Source organism: Halichoeres trimaculatus, unplaced genomic scaffold (assembly GCF_033239565.1).
Source record: "Halichoeres trimaculatus isolate MK-OKI-2021-1 unplaced genomic scaffold, fHalTri1.1 fHalTri1_scaffold_14, whole genome shotgun sequence".
NCBI lineage: Eukaryota > Metazoa > Chordata > Actinopteri > Labriformes > Labridae > Halichoeres > Halichoeres trimaculatus.
This window is the reverse complement of record NW_027437192.1, coordinates 13,699,873-13,720,293: the sequence shown is the minus strand read 5'-3', so window position 1 is coordinate 13,720,293 and position 20,421 is coordinate 13,699,873. Positions and strand designations below refer to the sequence as shown.

General features: G+C 42.1%; 2 protein-coding genes across 3 annotated transcripts in view; one reads left to right on the top strand and one right to left on the bottom strand.

Moving 5' to 3' along the window:
- Positions 1-9,116, top strand: part of dtnbp1b (dystrobrevin binding protein 1b) — a 48,388-nt gene extending 39,272 nt beyond the window's left edge. The window contains exons 3-4 of one of the 2 annotated variants that reach the window (XM_074687642.1): positions 4,662-4,805; positions 5,379-9,116. In XM_074687642.1, coding sequence (XP_074543743.1) covers positions 4,662-4,805; positions 5,379-5,710 — 476 coding nt within the window. In that variant the 3' untranslated portion in view covers positions 5,711-9,116. The remainder of the gene's footprint in view (positions 1-4,661; positions 4,806-5,378) is intronic. The other variant, XM_074687643.1, reaches the window with a different exon arrangement.
- A 1,655-nt stretch (positions 9,117-10,771) lies between these two features.
- The window catches only part of jarid2b (jumonji and AT-rich interaction domain containing 2b), a 117,788-nt gene continuing 108,138 nt past the window's right edge, over positions 10,772-20,421 (bottom strand). The window contains exons 8-18 of the mRNA XM_074687641.1: positions 19,825-20,369; positions 16,105-16,197; positions 15,832-15,950; positions 15,660-15,730; positions 15,420-15,534; positions 15,203-15,308; positions 14,923-15,105; positions 14,147-14,277; positions 13,867-14,053; positions 13,542-13,649; positions 10,772-13,307 (exon numbers count right to left, since the gene is read on the bottom strand). Of these exons, the coding sequence (XP_074543742.1) occupies positions 13,071-13,307; positions 13,542-13,649; positions 13,867-14,053; positions 14,147-14,277; positions 14,923-15,105; positions 15,203-15,308; positions 15,420-15,534; positions 15,660-15,730; positions 15,832-15,950; positions 16,105-16,197; positions 19,825-20,369 (1,895 nt within the window). The 3' untranslated portion in view covers positions 10,772-13,070. The remainder of the gene's footprint in view (positions 13,308-13,541; positions 13,650-13,866; positions 14,054-14,146; positions 14,278-14,922; positions 15,106-15,202; positions 15,309-15,419; positions 15,535-15,659; positions 15,731-15,831; positions 15,951-16,104; positions 16,198-19,824; positions 20,370-20,421) is intronic.

The following is a 20,421-nucleotide window of genomic DNA, read 5'->3' as shown; positions in this document are numbered from 1 at the left end:
TTACTGTTATCCTGTGTTTTTTTTCTTTCCATTTTATTGCTGGTAAATGCACATTTTATGATCTAGTTTTTGAAAGGCCCAACAAGGGACAAGAGTTGCAAATTAGCACTTGCTATTAACTCTGTGCAGTACATCGGATTCATGCTTTGTTGTTCAAATTCCAAACAATTGTCGTGGGGAAAAAAGGCTACTGAAAAGATAGTGGTAGGGTTAACTGTGAGCAAACTGTGTCTGTAATGTAAAGTTTTCATGATAGCTAGCTACCTTAACTTTTAGCAGCACTGTTTCTATTAGCTTGCTAACTTAACTGTTAGAAATACTTTATTATTAGCAACCACTGATGTTAGTTGGCTAGCTGTTAGTATTCTGTCACTGTTACTTGTATAGGACAACCGTTGGTGCAGGCACTCAACACTTTACAAACAGTAATAAAACAAGTGAAAATGAATTAAAGGAGGAGCTAACTTTGCTTGCAGTTGATCTATTATGGAATACGTTTGTCACCTTAAAGTATGGTTGGTATGGTTACGGTATTTTTCTTTCCATCATCCTCCCAGTTTCTTACTGATTATATTACACAAAGTAGGTCAAGAGACAATGGGGCTGCAGATTGTCTACTTAACATGTGTAACAAAGCAGTACAGCATTATAAAAGCATCTCAGTTCCCACCTTGAGTGTGACATTCAGAGTAAATGACAGCTGTGTTAATATAGTAAATTATTTCTCATAAAGGCACAAATCCCTACAGCAGGGTGGCGCAAATGCTGAGCAAATATTCAGCTGGAGACTCTGGGAACAAGTGGAGAGAGAAACTGGAAATTAACTCAAAGAAGATAGCCAAGTGAAGACAGAAAGCACTGTGGATGCCCTCGCCCACTGAGCCATCAAAAGCCAGTCTCAAGGGTCTTCTTAAACACACACACACAAACACACAGAAGTACACACACTTGGATACTCTCCATAATCTCACCACAGTCTCTCCCAGCAGGGGAACCTTTTAGGCAAGGTCACAGAAGGGCTAAAAGAAGAACATGTAAAAGTCAGTGACATGGAAATGATGTTCTCAGTGCAGTGCTTTCTTGAGCAAAACTCTCACAACACAGCTGTGCTTCTGGTTTATTAAGTGAATTTTTATGTGTGTGTATATATGCAAATGTGTGTCTGTATGTATATTTGTTTATTTTGCTTCATGTGTTGGAGACACCGCTCCATTTGAGCCTGAATACTGAATCAACATCCTCCATGCCACGTTTTATGAGCCTGAACAACTTGCTATGTGGTGGTAATCGTGGAGCTGACAGGCGAGATATGTGAATGCACATGAGAGGAGGCAGCACACTGAGCATTCATTAGTGAGCATTAGACCTCAGTTTCTCTCAGATGCGTCACACGAGCCAACACTGCTGTCTCTACAGGGGAAAAGAGAGAAATACAAGTATATATCACTGGACTGGTGTAAAACATCTGGGCTGGTTTTGTTTATGTGTAAAAACAAGTATTGACATCACGTGTGTGCGAATGTGTTCAATTCATCCATGCCTGTATGTGAATACATTACAGTGGAGTTAACTATGAGTACAGCGTATGTTCAGACATCCAGATGAATTGCCAGAGATGAGTGATCTGATCTGACGCTCACATGTTTCCATTTGTGCCATGTTTCGTGTCTGTTGCTTTCTTAAATATTGGAAGACTTTTGGGGGAGTCTCCATGGGAAATAACATCCCCCTTCTTTCTTTCTTTCTTTACTCTTCTGCTCTCCTTCCCTGTGCTGCCCTCCTCTGCTCTCCTCATTTCCTTGAGGTACGGTAGCCAATGGCATCTTCTCTTACTGCTGTGCGCCGACCAATCATGTCCCTTCTTCCTCTTGTGCTCGCAACTTTACCCTGCCCACTCCTCCTCCATCCCTGCAGTGCGATGACTGGCTGTTTGTGACGCATGCAGCGCATCATGCTTGTGAACATGGTGGTTTGCACCCTTGCAAGGTGATGAATCCAGGACTGTAGCAGGAACCAAACTAGCTTGTTGCTGGAGGGGATTTAAAGTGAGACTAACCACAAGCACCTGTTCAGAAACAGGCAACATGAGAGACTGATCATATATTTCTACAGGTTTACAATCTTATACTTAAATCAGAAAATAATTGTGGACAGTTTGGAAACCACTTCACCACAAAAGTTGGGACACTGTGCAAAATGTTAAACAGAATTTGATGGTTTGCAAATCTTAAATTAAAATGGTGCAAAGAAAACTTACTGAGAGCTGGAACTGACTGACTTTGTTGAATTATATAAGCTCATTTTAAAACTGATGCCAGTAACATGTTTAAAAAACATTAGGACAGGGGCTTTTTTTTGATTTTTACAACATGCCTTACCTGTGAGAACAATTTGTGAACATTTTTGAACTGAGACCAGTTTCTGGAGTTTTTTAAAAGAAAATGTTTTCCATTCTTAGGATTTTGCTCATCACTTTGGGGTCTCTTTTGCCCTTTTTTTATTGTTTCATGATACACCAAATGTTTTCATTGGGCGACAAGTCAAGACCTTAAGCAGGCTTACCGTAGGTTTAGCTTCTGCACTCTTCTACATAGGAGCCATGCTGTTTTACTGTGTGCAGGACATGGTTTGGCATTGTGTTGCTGGAATATTCAAGGGCTCACCTGGAGAGCCATTGTCAGGGACTCTGCTGATGTGTAATTTCAGGAATTTTTGTTTGTTTTAATTTCCTCTAAAGATGATGAGACTTGATTTCCAGAAAGAATGTCAATTTTTTTTCCATCTGACTGCAGAACAGTTTTTCATTTCACCCAGGTAATCTTGTTGCTGAATCATACGTCTTTCTTATTTCCTCTCAGTACAGTTAGTATGTTACAGTATTTAGCTGTGACTGTTAATGCAACAACAAACTGTATTTATAGACAATGGATTTGAAAGTTATTATAAGCCCATGCAGTGATTTCCACTACAGAGTCAGTTCTGTGCTGCTGCCTGGGACCCAAGATCAATGGCCATCCAGTATTAGATTCAAGCCTTGACCCCTCAAGATTTTTCTTTTTTTTTTCTTTTTTTTTTTTTGTGATGAAATTCCAGAATTCCTTAAAATTTCGGAAATTTTGGGCTGAGGGACATTAACCTGAAGTGCAATATTTGCTCACACTGTCAATCACTGAGTCTCTACAGCATACCCTTCTGATTTCCAGTCGTGTAGCTAACATTTTGCTAATTTACCTAATGTGTTGGTAAATTTTGCTTCTGGTCTTGTTTTAGTTTAGCTCAATGTGTTGCTGGCATCAAATTTAAAATGAGCATTTATTGGCATTTAGCGATCACATCTTTCAGTTTCAACATTCAGTGTTTGCACTTTTTTTTTTTTCAAGTAAAGGGTTAATGTAATTCATTATCATCCACCCTGTTATTCAAATTCTACAAAGACTATGATTTTATATATGAAATTAATTCAAGTTGAGTTTGAAGTTCAGTACTTCATCTGTTTACATATTGTGTTGTTGATTCTCACTGGTGCTCAGTTTTTTAATGTCCTGAACCGGTGCATCTGCAAACTGGTGCTGGGTTTGTTGTAATAGTGAACAGGGGAAAAAAACAACAAGCAGGTTTGAACTAGATTTTAACTAATTACCAGTAAAAATGTCCAAGTCCATCCATTCTAATACAGTACAATCAGATTCATCCAATTTATTTAACTTATTTCATTTTATCTGAATGACCTGATTGGATGAGTGCAGCCTTTTGACATTTTAAGATAATTATTATTCTAGCCGTTGGTATTGGAATAGAAGTTTGAAAAACAAATAATGCATCCAAGATGAGTTGCCTGCCCTCTTTATTTTTTTTATTTAGTTGTTTCTTAACATAGATTAACTGCATTCATGTAAAAAACGGTTTAGTATTATTCATTTTGCAGGGTTAATCCCAGTAATATCAACACGTTTAAGTAATTAAGTCCCTTATTTAGTTGAACTTTTTGCTTCTAAGACACAGATATATGCTCTCTAAAGGAAATCTTCATGTTTCCGGTATGTCTTGAAACAATTCTTGCTTCATCATATACTCTGAAACATATTGTTGATTGACTGATTTAATAATTGCAGGTAAACAATGTTCCCAGTCTTCACTCAGAGCAAAAATGTGTAGAAACCTTTAGCTGTGGTTCAGATAAACCTTAGAGGTAAAATTAGTCAAATAAGGTCAGTTTCTTGATGTCTTTGTATTGGTTGAAGAGTTTTTGTGCAGAGGTGAACAGGGGGGGTTTTGAAGAAGATCTGGCTGTCTAAGAGAGGTTTTTTGATGCCTCTGTGAGGACGAGGAAGGATCACAGGGACTGTTCAGTCTCTCAGTGTACACATGGGTATGGCAGTGTTAGAAATCATCCTTTCAGGGTGTTGTTGGTGCTGCTTGTTGCCTCCATGCAGAGCTTCTACATACTGCCACACCTGCAAATCCATTATCGATGGTTGTGCTTTATCATAAGGTAAACAAACTGTCAGCTAACCCATTTCAATGCATCATCCAGCCTCTCTGTGCTCTAGTTGCTTCTGCTTAAAGCGTCTCTCCTCCTGGACTCAGCCCCTTGCTGCTTCCCTCTTCATGCTCCCCTCATGTTCTGAGGTTAATATCCTGCTGTCCCATTTCATGTCCAGAGCCAATAGGAAGCATGTCATCCATGGAGGTGAATGTGGACATGCTGGAGCAGATGGATCTGATGGACATGTCTGACCACGAAGCCCTGGATGTGTTTTTGCACTCTGGGGGAGAGGACAACAGCGCTGCCTCGCCTGTCGCAGGTAAGTCAACATAAAAACACTAATTCACACCTTAAAGATAGAATGAAGTCATCTAACTTCAAACATTTGACTGCTGAGTAGAACAACTTTTTTTCTGCATCATATGAAATAATTTCCCACGCAAAAATCTGTGACTCAAGAGATTGACAGGACCAGTGTTTAGGCACGATGCATCAACACCATCTGTCCACATCTGCTTGGAAAACTCTTGTGACAGGAAACAACCTCCAGCAGCCAACTGACAGCTTGTCCTCACCAAGAATAAAACCATGCCCATGATTTAGCTATATTTTATATATCTGTAGGAGTCTGAGCACCGAGCTTCAAGCATGCTAAAAAAAGAAACTGTATAGGGTACATTTCAAGACTTAAAGTTATGCATTTGTTTACGTAACGGCTGATTTGACTGACAGACATGAGGCTTTTTATTTGGAGGCCAAAAGAACCACTTCAGCTGCTCCTCTTAGTTTATATTTTCTGTCAGGGACTGTAGCCATCAACATTTACAAAACAAGGTTGCAAATCTCGATGGGCCTGACTTTCAAAGATAAACAGCAGAACTCTCTGTTCCAGGTCCAGATGTGGAGTCCTTCACCACCGAGATCAGTCTCCAGGTCCCGACCCAGGCCGAGCTCCGCCACAAGCTCTCCTCCCTCTCCTCCACCTGCACCGACTCAGCCAGCCAGGACACAGAGGCTGGAGAGGAGGATGACGACGAAGAGGAGGAGGAGCCCGAACAGGGGGGAGGAGGAGGAGGAGGAGGTGTTGCAGGGCGGAGGAGAAGGCCCCCCGTGGTTGTGACGCTGGATGATGAAGAGGTGCACCCTGATACAGCGCTGGTGGACAAAGCGGAGCAAGATGAGCAGAGCAGCAAAGACTGTGAGGAGAGCAGGCCAAAGGTTTGAGGAGACAAGGACTGGATTTACACACAAATACACACACCAACAACGCACAAACAACACACCAACAACACACACACAGCTGCAAAATCAAATTGTGACCCTGGCTTTCTTTGAAAACATCTGAAGGAGACTGCTCTAAGGTTGCACTAACTGCCACATGAACTTGCCTTAAAGCCCACAGATGTGACTCTTTAGGTCTAATTGAATCCTGTGAATTAGCTTTTACTTCCTTTCCATAAATATTTTGTAGTTCTTAAAGCGAGGGTACTAAGAGTTCCCAAATTCTAAAAATGGATATTCGTGATTCTTCATACAAGTGTGCAGATTTTTAAAACTGCTACATATTCATGCATTGTAAAAAAAATCCCTGAATTGATCTGTAAACTGCTCAAATGGTCCGTTTTGGAAACAGCACGAGATCTTCATGAGACTTGCTGAAATGATGAGGTCATTACATATGGTTTTCCTAATTGGTTCATGACGTATTTAAGGGATGGGCTTTAAACAATAAATTTTCCCATTGAGCTGCCTGCAGCAGGCCTCCAGAGAGCTGACCAATCAGAGGGGAGTTGGTTTGTGAAGCGGGGAGCCTTAAAGACACAGCAGAATTCCAGACAGAGGCTTCAACAAAGGCGTTCTAAAACAACAGTTTCAGAAAAAGAGATGAGTTTTTAAAAACAATTACATCTACATTACAAGGGGAACAAAAGGAAACAGATGCCCCCAGAAAAAAAACACCCCTCTTTAAAGAATAAAAATGGACATTTAAATATTATCGGTGACTTCAAATTAAAAAAAAAAAAAATTAGTCTGCCTATGATGCTCACCAGAATAATTTATTTAAAACATAAAAATCTGGACTAGTCAAGTGAATTTATTTTTTTCAGTTTTTTTTAAATGATTGTGATTTACTTTTAATGATTTAGCTCTATTTATTTTTTGCACATTCTAAACTGTTTGCACAAAGCATCCCACAAATAACCTGCAGAGACACCTAAATACATTTTCAGTTACTTAACTTACTTTAATCCCAGAGAATGACTGTTTAATGCAGGGGTGGCCAACCAGTCAGAGACCAAGAGCCACAAAAATTACTGTGGTACTACAAAGAGCCACATCACATACGTGGTCTCACAATTGCACTTCCTCTCACACATAAACGAAATGACATAAAATTAAAATCAATACATTTCCAATTTTCAAAGTGAGATTTACTGTGTTTGTGTGTTTAAATTCGTACTAGAGAAGAGAAACTGAAACTTAAGTATCAATCCTAACTGATCCCAACATTGGCATCCATATATATAGTATAGATTGATCCACACATCACTACTCATAACTATATGTATTTTTTCTATGAATGGATCGAACAGCCACACCTAAAGACAAAGAGCCACATGCGGCTCACGAGCCACAGGTTGGCCACCCCTGGTTTAATGAGCTACATGCACACGTTCTGCAGTTTTTAAACAAAACTACCCATAAGACAATGCTTTCTGGCCCTTGGCTTTAAAGAACATGAGATAAAAAAGTGGCAGTCACCTGGCTGTGGGTTTTGTGGCAAGTTGAGTTCAGGTATTTGGAGATCTTTGAGAGGTTGATGAGGATGAAAACACTGAAACGTGCATACTCAAAAATTATACACAGGCTACTTGTTGGTGTGAGTGTGTGTTATTTCATGTAGCAGGGAGGCAGTTACAGCGTCCTGTTTCAATTAGATGACCTCCAGATCCACTGGAAAAAAAAGCTCTGGCTCTTCATTGGTCCACGTCTGTACCCTGTGTGTGTAGCTGTGAGAGCAGAAAACTGTGTTCAATGAGCTGAGGAGTTGTTTAAGTGCAACAGGAAGACAGTACCTGAGAGTCACGCTCCAGATAATTCCACAAAGCACAGTTGATTGAATAGAGACTGTGTAGGTAGACAGACAGGAGGAGACCTGAAGAATGTGACCTGTGAGAACATGAGGAGTAAAAATTACACCAACTTTCGCTTTGAGAGGTTCCACCATCATGGTGAAAATCCAGATTTAAGACAATCTCTGACTGGGTAAAGCTGTTGGCAATAACTGCCTCTGGAAGTGAAGTGGCACAGACAAAACATGTCATGTTGTTTTTCTGGTGTTTTTGACGTGAAATTAGCAATAAACAGCCCTAACAGATGAAAGAATGCTGAGGAAGTCTGTTGATCATGATTCAACACCCATCTCTTCCTCTTTAAACCATGTTTCATCACTTTATTTCCAATAGCCTGGATTTAACACCGCCCTAAATTACACTACAACCTCCTTGGGCCACGACGCTGACACATAGAAAGTCTCAATCCTGCTGTTGGACGGTGGTGAAAACCTCTGGAGTGTTTGTTTTTTTAAAGGTGTGTATGCACAAATTTGAACATTTTCTCCTGCATCAGCCTCACAAAGACGGCACTGATTCACACACAGAAACACACACATTAAACACACACACAGGAGAGTTACCCATTGCCATCCCTTTGACCAATAATAATTGGGTGAACTTCTCCTTTTGAGCGAGGACCAAATCCCTGTAAGGACTGTGTGCTATGCACTGGACGACGACGACACCCAGGAGGTTTAACCGTATCCACACTCTTTTGTACAGAAATGTTGACGTTTGTGCGATGTGACAGAGTTACTCTTTCCTTTCTTTCTCCCCTCGCCTACAGTTTCTGACTTGTTGGTAATAAATGTTTCTCCCCCTGCTTGTTTTAATTTCATCTCCAGAGACTTGAGGAACAAGTTGTGATCCTGCTCTGAAATGTGGGCAGAGTTTGGGGTTGAAGCATGTTAACAGTCCCTGTACGCTCACTCTGAGCTCTTAACTGATGGGAAGCTGACATGAATGGTGAGTGAATGCATGGAGATTTAAACACAGGGATTTTCTCTGGGGGGAGAATATTATACCATGTATATATTCATTATTACAGTTAAATGTTTTTTAACTGGAAAAATAAGGAAAAGCAATACAAGTGTTTCACTGAGAGTAAAGGCGTTTGAAGGCTGAGAGTGGATGTGTCTATTCATTGTGAAGAGTAAATAAGCGCTATCGATGCGTGACAGTCTTTCAGTGCACTTTAATCAAGGTTAGAGAGAACCGCAGGGCTCTCCCACAGTTAGCATGGACGCTGTGTAGTGAATGAAGACTTATCAGCTCTGTGTTAAATCTACTGAACTCAGATTCAGATAATGATACAGTTCAGCTGTTTTTCATCATTTTACCATCCAAACACTCCGTCATGTTGGAAAGAGGGGAATCAAAAATCTGTTTATTTTCCTCATTTAACTGAAGTCTTTCAATTAACATGGATACAGTAAGATGACTGGAGGATTTGAACCCTATCAAAGTTCTAAAGAATTATAAACCTGGACAACACGATGAATAACTTGTCTGATTACTTTAAGGAAGTTTTATAATTTCTCATCCTTTAAACATAGATATTAGGGGTGGGTGAAAAAATCGTCATAGGATATATCAGGATTTTTTGTTTGGCGATAAAATTGGGATTCTCAGGAGCTTGAGACAGTCTCAAGCTCCTGTTGAGACTAAATGTAAAGAAACAATTGGTCCCATCAGAACATGGGGTCCTCCCCCTTGTATCAAGACCCCACATCTCTGGTGTCCCTGGTTTCTTACAGCCTTTACTTCCTGTATGAACTTAGATCAGCACAGCACTTGGACTACTATCTTAAACTAACTACAATTCCTGTTTGTCCTTCTCCCAGTTTTCTTGTCCTGTCTATCACTGTTTCCCCTTCTTTCACACTGTGGTGTGGCACGGCCCTCCCCTTCAGCTCTCGTCATGGGTTAAATAAAGTTTGATTTGATGGAGTAGCCTACAGGGAGGGCTGGTGATGGTCACTACAGCAGTGAATCATATTCACATATCTCTCACTGCAAGAAAAAAAATGCATTAATCTTTCCAACGCTGGCACCGTACACAGTGCTCAGCTGTAAAGATAATGCAGACAAGGGGAAAAAAAAAAATCATTTTCATTTTTCTAAGGTCAAATTCTTCATTTCAGTCTTTGTTGACAAACTGCATTAGAAAAATGCATATGATGTGCCTTTAATGGGAAAATATGGCTCCTGATATAGTCTGTAGACTCTCTCATCATTAGTTAACTTTTTCACATGGTGTTGTGTTAAAAAAGGAAACCAAAAATCGTAAACATCAAAGAATCCCAATTAAAATCCAATCGGCTCCTTTAAAAAATCGTGATAGAAATGAATCACGAAAAAAGCATATTGTCCCAGCCCTAATTGAAAACACCACAAAATACATGTTGTACAGAGACAACTGAACTGGACCACTTGGTGGTGGTGAGTTCAGTGAGTAATTGTTTTCTTTTTTAACTTCAGCTATGATAAATGTAGATATGCTAACGCTATGATGTGGCTGATTCATAAAACTAAATTCAAGATGACAGATTACCGGTAAATAAAGAAATATAAGTACAATGAAGGATATCACAAGTTGACACCCCACAAAGATATATGTATCATAGCTGAAGTTAAAAAAAGAAAACAATCATTTACTTACTTTCACAACGCTTCTGTGTCCGTTGGGATAACTAACCTTTTTAAAGTTCCGTTGCGTTAACACTTTTGCATTTGCGTTTTGCACTGATGTTGTTGCTTTTGAAAACCTTCTTACACCTTCTGGTCACTGTACATATATACCCCCAGCTGCATTGCAAAAACTCAAATTTTACAAAGTGTATTCAAAGTAGACTGACAAGTCCACAAAAAATATATTTTAACAACCCAACAATTCAAAAACTAGGCCTAAAGCCATTGTATTGAGCAAAAATAACTAACAGGTAATGTTTACCATTTAAAGACATTTTTGCAGTGTAACATCTTGGAAAAAAAGAAAATCTAGCTTTGATGAAGTTGAGCGAGACACAAAGAGAAATGTGCTTCTTAAGATTTGAGATTTTCATTTACAGATGTTGTGAAACTTGACTCACGAAAGGTGTAAGACCTTTGCCCTCTTCCAGTCACTCTGAAGGTTCACACACAAAGAGACACAAACAGGTTGGAAAGAAGTGACAGTGAATTGTCGGTAAGTTTTTATTAAACCTTAGGTACAAACTGCAAAAGTAAAAAACTGTCAATATAACCAACATGAGACTCTCTTTCCGAGTGGAGGGAAAGGCCGAGATACGGCACTAATAAATAAAGTCACCAGAGACCCCACTGTGAGCAAGTAGTTTATACTGTAGAAAAATGGAAGAAAAACGACAAGAAAAAAAGAAGTGGAAAACAAACAAAAACAATCCCATCAGAATAAAATATACTGTAAGGCCATAAAAACTTGACAACCACTTTTTTTTAAATGTTGAAAACACCCGACTTGGTATTTCATTAAATAGTCCTAAAACAGTTCAGTCTTCTGCGAGGGACGACAACCAACAAACTGGATTATAGGATTTTTCCTTGACAGTCACCACTGGCAAGCTCAGTGCAACATGAGTAGCTACTACCTTTTTGTTGAATTTTCAGTAATGAAAATGTAAAAACCCACTTTTTTTGTGAACATCTCTTTTTTTCCCTTTTCTTTAAAAAAGTAAAGCTAAACAAACAAAACTAGGTTGGGAAGGGGGGGGGGCAGTCATTGGCTACTCGATATCTTCTTTCTTTGTGATATAAGCAGCACTTAAAATTTTTATACACGTCTACCAGAGCGACCCTGTAAGCGTCACACTCACATGGATGAAGAAAGGGAAATGTAAGGCTGTTTCTTCATCAAACACTCTCTCTATCTCTTTCTCTCTATCTCTCCTCTGGAACTTTGTCTCTCTTTATTCCTTCCTTCCTTCCTTCCTTATCCCCAGAAAAAGGCTCAAGTATTTAAAGAAATTTACAGGATTATGTACAAAAAAAAAAGAGGTGATGTTTTGTCTGTGTTGGACTTTTTCCTCTCTCTAAAACAAAAGCACTCGTTACATTTTTGAAAAAAGGGAAAAGATGCAAAAGCCAAAAAAAAAAAAAAAGTTGGATTTGATATTTCACATTTTACACTCTTTGACTAGTGGCTCTACTTGAGATAACACATCAGATCAACAAAAGTAAAAAACACAAAATAATAATAATAATAATAATATATAATAATAATAATTAATGTTTACTGGTACAGATGAAACAAGAGGACTGGAAGAATGGAATGTTAACACGATTGCACATCTAGAACCAGAAAAGCCCGACAGCCTTTCTGCCCTGTGGGGTGGGGGTGCATGAGCTAGCTGTTAGCTGCTAGCATGTGCAAACCCCCCAGATTTTTAATTTTTGTGTTATACAGTAATTATAACCAACAGCACCAATAAAATGGATCTCCTCGCTAAGTATCAGGCACGGTTTTCACTCGCTAGCGAAGGAGGGATCCCTCCATACTAACAGGAGAGTGAGGTGAGCAGCTGTAGCTCCGCCCCCTCTCACATCCACCAACAAACAGAAACATCCACAATGACAAAAAATAAAAATAAAATACACAGAAGACTTCTTGCAAAAAATACCTATCAAAAATCAAAGCTAGAATTCAAAATAGAACTTGGAAAAACATAATCAACCAACAATAAACCAACATCGTCTCTTTCAAGTTTATACCTCGCATCGCCGATCCCCCCTTTTATCGAACAGAAAATGCAGAAGCTGCATCGAGAAAGAATAAAAACATTTTTTTAAAAGGACTCCTCTTCCTCAAAGCAAGGACAGAGAGAAACTTTGGGTAACTACTTGATGTCACTTTCATTTGAGAGAAAAACAGGGGAAGGAAAAAAAAAACAAAAAGGCCGCCTTTTCATTTGTCCCGTGTTCACAACTGAGTGACGCGTGATGAGGAGGGGTGGGGCTCAGTCACGGAGGCCAGGAGAGAGTGATGCAACAAGAAGGTAACAAATGTAACCCATTTCAGTGTAAGGAGGATGTATGTGGAGGTAAAGGGTATCACTGGGCTCATCAAGTCTTCTTGTGAACGTTAATGCTTGTAAAGTGGGAAAAGGACGACTTCAAGGAGGAAGGGCTGATTCTAAAATCATCCAGAATAAAAACAAATTCTGCTTTCACACTAGTGCAAAAAAGACATCTTGCTTTTCTTTTTTGTTTCTTTTTTAAAAACAAGCCTGTCATACTAAGGAGGGAGGTGAGACTCTTTTTCAAAGGGGTCTGAGGTCAGATGAGGGATTTCTCAAAGCTTAAAAACAATCTGAAATATTTGGAGTGGAGGAGGGATGATCAGGGGTTTGACAGTCAAAAATGAAAATAGGAGATTCTGGGAGGGAGGGGCTAATGGAGGGTGGAGGCAGGATGTGGGCAATGATGTCGAGGCGTCCCCCCTCCACGCCCCCTCAGGAGACGGCGGCAGCCTTGGGGATGTGGCTGGAGGACAGGCGTGCCAGGGACACCTCCACGGCGGGGCGCTTTCTGGGGCCTCGCTTTGCTGGGGAAGCTTTGGCGGGGCTGAGGTTGAGGCAGGGGTCCCCTCCTCCTGCGCTGACTACGACTGCACCGTTACCAACGCCGCTGCCTCCGTTCTTCAGCATGGCTCGGCCACACACCTGGTTCACCAGACTGTTGATTTGCTCCTGGATGAGAGGAGAAATAAAGATGAAATAACAAATAAACACATCGTTTCTGGTTTTGTTACTAGATTACATCATTTAGTTTTCTGTTCACACAAAGAATAAACCCTGTCATCAACAAACACACCGCTGTGCTGACTGATCTGCTTCATGGAGCTGTGTAAACCTAGCTGATGTCTCCCTCTTCTGGACAGAGTGAGAACTGCAACACAACTGAAACAAAAAGCCCTGTCTCACCTCATCATATCGATACATCATCTTAAGGCCTCTGCAGGATTTGTGCTTCTCCACGTAGCGCAGCGCACACTCCAGACAGAAGACAACGTTGTCAGTCTCCTGGACCACCTGCATGGACACAGAGAGGCAGAGATGATTGGAGGAGCCAGTTCTCTGGAACCATCACTAGTTTCATCACATGGACCCAGATACTGAGCCAAACACATGTTGATACAGATAAATGTTCAGCAGGTGGTAGTTAGTAAGAAGCTTGTGTCCAAACAAGCATGATTTGGCTTTAGAAATGCAACTGTCGTCATGTTCAGACTCCGGCGCCAGCTCTCACCATGGACAGGTAGCAGAGATGCTGACAGATCTGGCAGCGTCTCTCAGAGGACTCCAGTGCCAGCCATTTCCCACGGGGCTTCTTGCGTGCCTCTGCAGGCCCCAGGCTGCCGTCGTGGGTGCCGTAGCGGGCAGAGGAGAGCAAACCCGCCTTGTAAAGTTCCTGCCGTTGGCGTATCTCTATGTTCCTATTGGACGAGGGAAAGTGACTCATCAGACTTTCTGTTTCAGAGATTTCATAACAGTTTGAATCAGTGTGAATATGTGGCGTCCTCTCCTACCTGAGGTCTTTGAGAAGGGCGGAGATGGTGGTGAGGAGGAGGCCGTTGTCCCTCTTGGATTCAGCTGTGGCGATCTGGTACAGTAGCTTCTCCATGGAGAAGGGTTTGGCTATGCGGCGACACTTCAGGTCCTGCAGACACATCCAGAGAAAGATGAAATCACTCCTTAAACACTCATGTCGAGAAACAAGTTTAAATGGTAACAGTTTCCCCTCAGCAGCAGGCAGGAGTGTTTCTAATATCTTTGTTCTCTAAGATATAAAATGTTCAGCATCTACTGGGCACCATGACACGGAGCATTATATGAATGTCAGATTACCCTTGGGAGAAATCTGTGCTGAAACTATTCACATGAAGCTATTCCTGACATTTCTCCATCACCGTAATGACAGTAAAGAGCGTTTTCTTTCTTCTATTACAGCTGTAATGAGGTCCAATAGTTTGAAGGCAGGCTCATGATTTAGAAAAAAAAAAAAAGAGAAAGAAAATCTAAATACAGGCCCCGGGGAGGCTAAGAGCTGCAACTCAACTGATTAGAGAATCAAGCTCCGGCTTGTGAGTTCATTTCTTCATTTCACTTTCAATCAACTCTTCATAAATCAGAGCTGTAACAGGCAGCGTCCACAGGGGGACAGTGTTGGGAGGCATTACGAAAAATCTATGAGACACAGCTCCATCCCTGACTGCAGATTTCCTCTGTATGAGCACATGGAGGTTTATTTTGTTGTTAAAACTTTTCTCTGCCTTTTTGCTCCGGCTCAGATTCACATGCTAACCTTTGCGGCCTGGTAGCCCAGGTTCATCCAGTGCGGTGTGGCAAAGTGCACCGTCTCTGACACGCTGTAGCCGCAGCACACTTTAGAGACAAAGGCACCGGGGTAGCAGACCACAAACTGGCCGCTGCGCTGGACCGTGCGGTGAACCTTGATGCCCTCACGGCACAGCACCTCTGGAGAGATCTGGAGAAGCAGGAGAAGCAGGAGATGTAAGGAAAGAGAAGCTCAACATCTGCACACACTACCTTTTAGCACACACAGCAAAGCAGAAAACACACACCATGATGTTCTTCTCCAACATTTCGAGCCCTGGGGTGCCATTGGCCTGAAGCAGTGTATGGACCACCTTGTCCAGCTTAGCCTTCTCCTCAGCAGGGACAGAATACCTGCAGGAGATACACAAAGACGGGTCAATCAATACGACATCAGACGACCTTTCTCCATCTTCTGCGTGTGTGTTTACATTATTAACAAAGACTTATCCAGTGTGTACTCACCAAATGCAATCAGCACCAGTGTGTAAATAATCAATATATGGAAGGCGGTTTTGGTCTCGAGACCAGCATGAGGTAGAAAAGACCATGCCAATGTTTAGCCAGGGAATGGTCACCCCTACAGGGAGTTAAAGAAGAAACAAGAGCACAGGTTAATGCTGCAAATTATAAAGCAGTGGTTTGGCATGTTTCTTTTTTTAATTTGTGAAATGGTAAAAACATGTGTGCCCTTTTGTCTCTTACCAGGCACAGCACCCAGATGTCTCAGAATGGATCCAGAGTTATTGGGAAGGACAGTGAGGTTCCATCCATGTCTGAGAAGGACAGGAGGAAATATTGTATAATGATGTTTTTTTTTTTCATTTTACAAATTTGTGAAGCAGTTTCGTTTTGTGTTTAGTTTTGAGTGACATACTTTGAAAATGGCTCTGATTTTCCTGTGGGGAAACCACTGCCGTGTGTACTGGTGTCCACCTTCCCACAATGCACTGCCACATGGCTGTCTCTCTGCTCCACAATCCTCCAGTACTCTTGCTGCAAAGTCAAAAGAGGTTTATTATTTCATGGCTTAAGTTAATGCAGCTCTGAATATTTCGAATAAATTATCACAGCATACATTTCAAGACAATCAAGCAACAAGATGCTATTGTACAAGTCTGGTTTGTAAACAAGGCGTAAACGTGCTTACCTCCACCTCAGCAGCCCCTGGTTCCTTGTTAAAGCACATGGTCATGGTGTTCCGGGCTATCCTGAAGAAGTTAGTCAAAGACACCGATTTCCCCTGAAATTATAAAAAGAAAAAAGAACATTTTGAGCCGAAGTGGGATCAGTGACACACTTTGATACTTTTCAGTCACAGTAATACTAAAAAGACTGCGTTCCAGGACAGAGAACACTGAGTCCTCTCTGGTTCACATCACACCTCCTGGAAGAAATGAGCTACATGAGCATGTGGCTCTATAAGCATCCACACCGTCTCCCCTACACACCCCGTATACATTTCCCCTGGACTTGACCCCCTCTCTCACGGACACTCCTGCTACAGTGAAGCTTTGAAGGTGACCATAAATCTACAGGCCCCGCACACATAAGGACCCTGCTGGAAGATGACCTTGCAGATTCTTCATCTTCACGGCAACGGTTTGTCTTTCTTCTCCCTTTTTTCCCCGCTGAGGTGTGCAGATGCTTTCAGAAACGTGCCTGAGCTCTTTTCATTGTGCCTTACTTCACAACCTGTAGCTATTGTAGGAATAAGGATTGTAACAAAGCAGAGCAGGGGAGACCTAGCAAGGGCTGTCAAGATGCTGTGTATGAAAGTCAGCAGTAGCACTTATCTGGCATTTCCCGCTGTAATTAGACTTAATTACACCCTTGACGTGCACTTTGTTCTCCTGATAGAAAAAGTGAAATCGAACCTCCTTCTCGGGGGCCACTCCTGATGAAACATGCATACAAATCTGAGCCGTGCAGAAAAAGTGATGGGTCATATTTAGACAAGCCCGTCCTGTCAGGATGGCGACAGCCATTCACATGTCACAGCCTTGAATGGTGCGTCTATAATTCAGAGGGCTGAGGACTGGACTGGGTCAGGTCTGCTGACTGTATCTCAGCCTCTCAGAGGGATTTGGTTACCAGAGGGACTGGGAGGGAAGGGAATCAAATGGGATCCACATTTGAGAGGGGTGGAGAAAGCAGAGCTCAGTGGGAGAGAGCCTGAGAATGGAATGAAGTTATCTTAATTACAGGAATAATTACTGTCTCTCCCTATCAAGATCAGATGCAGTGACATAAAATGTGCAGCGAGCCCTCTGCAAAAAATCCATGTGCACTAAAACCAAGAGCACAACAAAAAAGGTGCACTGTATTCCTGCAGACGTATGCATGAACACAGACCAAACAGATAGAAGAAATATTCCTGTTTGTTTTTGTTACAGGTGGAGATTTTTGAGATCATTTTCCTCCTTCAGTGGTATTACCAATGCAAGTTTGTAATCTGTTTGTTGTTAAACCTGGTTTAAACCTGTTTTGACTCTACCCTGTGGTGGGAGACACAGTTGTGAGCACTACATGCTTCAGCATTGATGTTTCTGCATCGCTCGGCAATACTGCACTAAAAAGTTGGCGAGTCTGGTCTTAACCCCAGAAGAAGGCTACCAAAAAGGGGGCTAGTATTGGTTGGTAATTTGGGGACCTGTCCTGGGATTAGTCAATGGAGATGCCACAAAATTAAGTGATAAAGTGAACTGAAGTGAACGGCTTGGTGGAAACGGGGCTTATGATCGTCACATCACCTGTTTCCAGTCTGGCTTTAAGAACTTTTTCCGCTTGCTGTGAACTTGAGCTGATACATGTTGATGTTGATCATACAGCAGACATTATGAGGTTTATTACAGAGGAGACCACAGAGAGGATGAAGTTGATGCCAGAGATGTAGCAGTAGTGTACACAGGGAGGAGAGGGGCTTTAAGCCAAATTGTTGAAGAAACAAGGACATGCATGCGCCCTAAAAATAAAACTTTACTAGAAAAGCACTCGGAGAGCGCAGACCTCTGCCAAGCATATTGTGATTGTGATGCAACACTTTAGTCCTACTTTAATGTTATACTCCCTTTCAGCAGACTGTCTGCTACAATTTGGTGTTAGTTGCAGGTTTGTACAATGTACCTGTACCAATTGTACCTGACAGTATTAAAAATTATTATGACCCAGTACATGTTTCATATTCTGGATCTTAGTATCCAGAATATTGGCAGAATCTGGATCATACTTTTACATCCGTCAAAAATTATCATGACCTTGTCTTATATTTTTTTGCAAAGCAATCCAACCATTTATCAAAGAGTTATATACACATATGGTGAATCTTACAATGATACAGAATCCCTAAAAAAGTCCTGGATTCTGATCTGGATAACCTCCAAAATTTAGTCACTTCTTCCTTATCCGATTTTGAACATTTCCTAAAAATTTCATCCGTTCTTTACTTTTTGAGTTTTGTTGTTCGCAGACGAAGAAACAAACCAACAGACAAACTCTCCCAAAAACCCAACTTCCTTGGCCAAGGTAATAAAAAAAAAGGACTTTGTTTTTGGCTATGCAGACCTAACATGTGCATAACTTTTTTGACTGGATGCAGAAACCAGGCTCTGCTCTCGGTGCATCTGACTCTTGTCAGATTTGCTTTCCTTAAAGATAGTGAATATTTCCAAATGGCCAAGAAGACAGCAGAAAAATCTTTGTGTGTCTCAGAGTGGCTTCATCATAAAGTGATTTCTATTGTGAGGCGACATGTTTCAGAGCTTTATTGGGTAAAACCTCCTCGCCATTTCTTGACCTCTGCACCCAAGCAAACCGTAAAGAGAAGTAAAGCCCTAGTGAAGAACATGCTGATGTATTTCTACCTGCAGATTTGCACACAGGCACAAAGAGCTGCTAGCCTTTGCACTGATGCACAGTTTTAGGGAAAGATGGGCTTAACAAGAAAACGGCAAGATGCAGGAGGAGAGAAACCATGTGGAGAGGGGCTGGATCAGAGGAGCTGAAGAGTGGAGAAAGCTGGAGGAGGCGGGGTCTAAAAGGGGGCGGGACAGGGATTGAGGGGACGGGCTGGTTTTTGGGGGCTGCCTTTTCTCTGACCTACATTTCAGCCAGCCAGAATCAACACAGCTGCCAGCAGGCTGAGGAGGTGGGAATACATCTGATGAGTGTGAGTGCTTACACACACACACACACACACACACACACACACACACACACACACACACAGCAAGGCTACTGACCACTGCACCACACACACTCTCTCACACAAAGCTGCACAACAGCTCAGGCTGTGAAGGTATAAAGCTGACTGCTTCGCACCAAACACTGCTAACACCAAAACCGCAGCTTTTCACCATTCAGCTACACGACACATTCAGATCTTCTGCTCCTCTCTTCCTGTTTACAAACCACAAACTCTGACAGCCTGATAGTGTAACCCAGAACACTGTTTCAGAAATCCGTACCGTAGGTAACACCTTTGCAGTTCACACCAGAGAAACACACTCTCAGTGTGTTGTGACAAGTTATAGCACAGCTTAGCTTGTTCCAAAGGTTTGGCGCATATTTTATCACGTAAGAAGTGGAAAAGTGACACTAAAGACATTCAGGCTTTCAGACATGCTACTACAAAAGTTGTTTGCACTCAGTGTGTGAGGAGTGTTTTGATTCAGAGAAGAAGAGAATGCCTGACATGTGACTGAGTAATGAAGCTTTACAGGCGCTGGAAACAAGCTACGAAGGAACTGATGGAAACCACTCGTGAAAAACTGAAGGGTCTATCGTTTCAGGTGTTTCATGACTAAAGATCAACCTCGATAAGATAAAAGAAGGACAAAATGTCACGCCTCTTGTGTCTCCTCCTTCTCACCTTGTAAATACATTTGTGCTGGTCACCAAGAACTCCCCAGTCGTCCTCTTCCTGCTGCTCCCCTCCGTGCTGCTTGTCCTCTTTGCCTTGTTTTTCCTGAGCGAAGAGCCGGCGCCGGCCTGCTTTGACCTGAGCCTCCAGCTCCTTTAGTCGATGGAACACTCCGTTGGTGCGGTGATTTCCCGTCGCCCCTCCCACTATCCCACCTGCCAGCCCGTTCTTGGGCTCGTAGCGCGGCAGTATGAGCGCGCTGGGCGCTGCAGAGTCCGAGAGGCCCTCCAGAGGGCCCCTGCGCAACTCCAGGTTCTTTTTCTCCTGCAGCACCTCGGTCTGCAGCGGGAGGCGCTCCTCTGCGCTGAGTGAGTCATAGGAGAGGATGTACTGGAGGTACACCTCCTGCAGCTTGGCCAGCCGGTCCTGCGCCGACTTCGGGATGCGCAGGAGGTCAGCCAGCTTGGTCCACTTCTTCAGGTCCATCACCTGCTGCATGCCACCCATGTCGTTGATGAGCTGGAAAAAACGTGACAGGTCCACTTCACAGCCACCTGCAAGGGAGAGGAAGAGGAGAGGGTGAGTTCAGGAAACACCTGTGGAGAG